Source organism: Merops nubicus, unplaced genomic scaffold (assembly GCF_000691845.1).
Source record: "Merops nubicus isolate BGI_N331 unplaced genomic scaffold, ASM69184v1 scaffold20680, whole genome shotgun sequence".
Lineage (NCBI taxonomy): Eukaryota > Metazoa > Chordata > Aves > Coraciiformes > Meropidae > Merops > Merops nubicus.
Window position 1 is genome coordinate 808 of NW_008585147.1, and position 3,538 is coordinate 4,345.

The 3,538-nt window shown below is 55.5% G+C and overlaps 1 protein-coding gene across 1 annotated transcript in view; it reads right to left on the minus strand.

The window, feature by feature from the left end:
• The window catches only part of GNAO1 (guanine nucleotide binding protein (G protein), alpha activating activity polypeptide O), a gene marked incomplete at its 5' end in the record, with an annotated part of 46,488 nt that overhangs the window by 323 nt on the left and 42,627 nt on the right, over positions 1–3,538 (minus strand). Inside the window, one exon of the mRNA XM_008946710.1 lies at positions 1,670–1,823. Within this exon, the coding sequence (XP_008944958.1) occupies positions 1,670–1,823 (154 nt within the window). The remainder of the gene's footprint in view (positions 1–1,669; positions 1,824–3,538) is intronic.

Genomic DNA, 3,538 nt, shown 5'->3' on the forward strand with positions numbered 1-3,538 from the left:
TAAAGTGCTTTAGTGCTTCAAACAAACAAACAAACAAACAAACTTTTCTGTTTTTTCACCCCCTCAGCAGAATCCACTGATCCTTTTTCCCCCCATCTCCTCCCACTCCTTGCCCCCAAAACTCAGAACACTTGGGCTCTATTGGAGACTTCTCCCTCCCCAGGTGTTGCCACTTTTCCCACCCCTTCCACTCCTTTACCCCCCCCAAGGAAGGGCAGCCTCCCTTCAGCTGCACGCAGCAAGGCCCAGGGATGTTCCTCCGGACCGGTGAGTCCCCAGGGTGCGCCCCACGGTGGGGAGGGGAGGAAGGCCGGGGGGCCTGGTTGGCCCCCCGGTCAGGTAGGCAGGGTGTGGGATGCCCAAGAGGGTGGGGGGCTGCTTCAGCATCACCCATGGGTGCTGGCTGTGCCCCCTGATGCAGGGCTGAGCCCTTCTGTGTGCTGGGTGGGGGTCCCATCCTGGGCTCTGGGATGATGATGATGGTGGCGGTGGAGCAGGAGCCTTGGAGCCGTGTCGTTGTTTGTTTGTTTGCTGGGCTGACTGGGGGAGGTTGGGCTTTGCATGTTGGGCTGGAGAGGGGCCAGATGTTTGAGCTGAAAAATGGGCATTATTGCCCTAAGCCGCTTAGGGCGGCGAGTGGCTGCGCCCAGCCCCTCCTGGGGAGCCACAAAGCCCGAATTACGCCCCTGAAATCGCCTTTGGAAGGACTGCTGTTATCTGGAGATTTATTTTCTGTTTCCAGCTTGCCTGTTCAGTTCCCCTCCTTCCTGCTGCCACCAGGCTGTCGCCATCCCTGGGGTGGCTGTGCAGCTCCATGTGGGGGGGGGGGGGGTTGGGGTGTCTCAGCAGGTGGCTGGGGAAAAAAGTGCTGCTGCTTTCCTGGCAGAGGAGCCTAAAAACCTCCCATGGAGCTCCTGGTGCCTTTAGGAGCTGTAGGAGAATGGTGCCATCTTGCTGGAGGACCCCTTGTCCCCCGGGCCTGGTGTCCAGGGTGTGTGCATGCTGGGTGAAGTACATTAGAGATGCTCGAGTATTTGGAGGGGATGCTGGAGCCTCTGAATCTGAACTGCTTTTTTCCTTTCCCTCAGAGAATTCAGAAGGGATTTCTCTTCTTAGCCCACATCCTTGGGTTTCATTCTTTTCCTCAAGCCATGCTGGTTTCACTTCAGTGCATGATTCTCTTGTGGTTTCATAGATTTCTGCTGTAAAGAGGGTTATTCCTTCCCCAGCTCTTCCCAGTGCAAAGCCTCTCCAGGGAAGGTATGAATGGGAGGTGGAGATTGGAGGACATGTGTCTTGGAGGACTGTGTGGCTGGGTTCTTCCAGCAGGAGCTTCTCAGGAACCATCCCAGTTCAGGTGGTTGTCAGTTGGCTCTTACCAAGACTTCTCCTTTACACGGCTCCCTGTTTCTCTGTCCACCTTGACCACCTCTCTGTCCACCTTGACCACCTCTCTGCCCTTGCTGCAAGAACTGACCATGTGCAGGACAACCCCACCCCCCGAGCAGGGCGCTGGAGCTGCACCACAGCTCTCAAAGGTAGCCAGTGTCCTAACCCCCATAAACATGACCTGTCCCCTCCACCCCCCTGCCCACCCCTGGGGCAAGGCCACCAGCAGCATGGTGGTGGGAGTCATGCTGGGCTGTGCCCCATCAGCCCTGGCCCATACCTGTGTATTCGGGGAAGCAGATGGTCAGAGGGGATTTCTTGATTTTCTCAGCAAATAGGTCTTTCTTGTTGAGGAAGAGAATGATGGAGGTATCGATGAAGAATTTGTTGTTGCAGATGGAGTCGAAGAGCATGAGAGATTCATGCATGCGGTTCTGCAGCGGGGAGCACAGAGGGAGGAGAGGGGGGAGAGAAAGGCAAAGAGAGAGAGAGAGAGAGAGTTAGAGGAGAGGAGGACACTTATCTGACCTGAGATGCTCAGCAAGTGAAGAAAAATCTCTCAAATAAGACAGCAGGAAGTGTGAGATGGTTGCCAAGGTGAAGGGAATGGGGTGTTGCTCTCCTCCCAGGCTGGAGGATTCAGCTGGTCCCCTCCTTGTAGGACCTCTCTGCTGGCTGCTCTAGCTGGGCTGACATCTGAAGCTTCCAGGAAGAGCAGACACCTCCCCCCTCACTTTCTCATCAGCTGCGTGAACTGAAGAGCTGGAGAAGGTCTTTCTGGTATCACCTGCATCAATGCAGGAGCTGGGCACCCCTGAAGCATCACTTGCAGAGCCTACATAAAGGATGGACAGACAGTACCAGCTGGGATGCCTTGGGATGGAGGGAGTTTGGGCCACCTCGGGTGGTCCTATGAACCCTCCTGGAAGGGCACTTGCGCCAGGAGGTGCCTGTTGTGACAAAACCCAAGGACAAGCCTGTTGTGTCCAAACCAGGACACCAGTGCCAAGGGATTGTCTGGAGGCTGGGGCAGGTCCTGTCCCAACCTGGCTCTTCTGCCTCTGCCAAAATCTTCAGTCCACCTTTGAAAAGACCACAGTGGTGGCTGGGTTGCTGCTAAGAAATCCCAGAGCTGCTGCATGGAGGAAGTCAATGCAGGTGCCTCTGCCAGCCCACCTTGCAGCTCTCCTGGGTTGCTCCAGGGAGATCTGCAGCATGGAAGACCTCTAGTAGGAGCATGAATAGAGGCAAATCTCTACAAGTTGTCATGTTTTTGCAATAAACTGTCCTTTCACCTGTGGACAAAAGCTGCGTAAAGACTTTTTTCCCCATGCAACACCAGTTGTTACCAGAGAGGAGTGGAGACCAGGCAGAAGGACAGGAGAAGGAGGAGGAGGTGGGGTTGTCCTGCATCAAGCCATGGCAGGGCACCATGGAGCAGAGCATTTTCATGCTTCTTTTGAGCAGCTGCAGGGTGTCTGTGTGGGCAGGCACATGCGCTTGCTGTTAGCGTGGAGGTGCTGCTGGACAGGATAGATACAGCTCTCTAGGAGCTCTCAAAAACCTTCTCCATCGTGAACGTGCTCTTAGAAGAAACAAACACATTCCCTGCTGCTCCACTGGCAGCTTTGAGAGATGTTTTCTGCAGCCCATGAGCCTTTTCATTGCACACACCCACCTAGTTGACTACTCGAACATGAATCATAGAATCACGGACTGGTTTGGGTGGGAAGGGACCTTTCAGGGCCACCTAGTCCAACCCCCCTGCAGGGAGCAGGGACATCTGCAGCTAGAGCAGGTTGCTCAGATGGCCAACCTCACCTGGAGTGGCTCCAGGGATGGGGCATCAACTTGCAAAGCTTCTGGTGCCAAACCAAGGCATAGTGAAGACCAGAGCTCCTGGTCCCACCATGCCTCTTTCTGCAACCCTCTCTTGGGGCTGAGCCCCCCGAGTCCTGGCTCAGGTGCCTCAGCTTGCACAGGGACACCCAGCTCTCTGGAAAAGCCAAGAGCAGCAGGGATGCACTCTGGGCAGGAAGAATACTCTGGAGCTGGTGGAAAACCCTCCTCCAGAAAACATCCCCCCACAGAGCCCCCCCATTTTTTTTTCTAGAGGTGCAGCAAGGGGGGGGGGGGGGTGTGCGCTCGC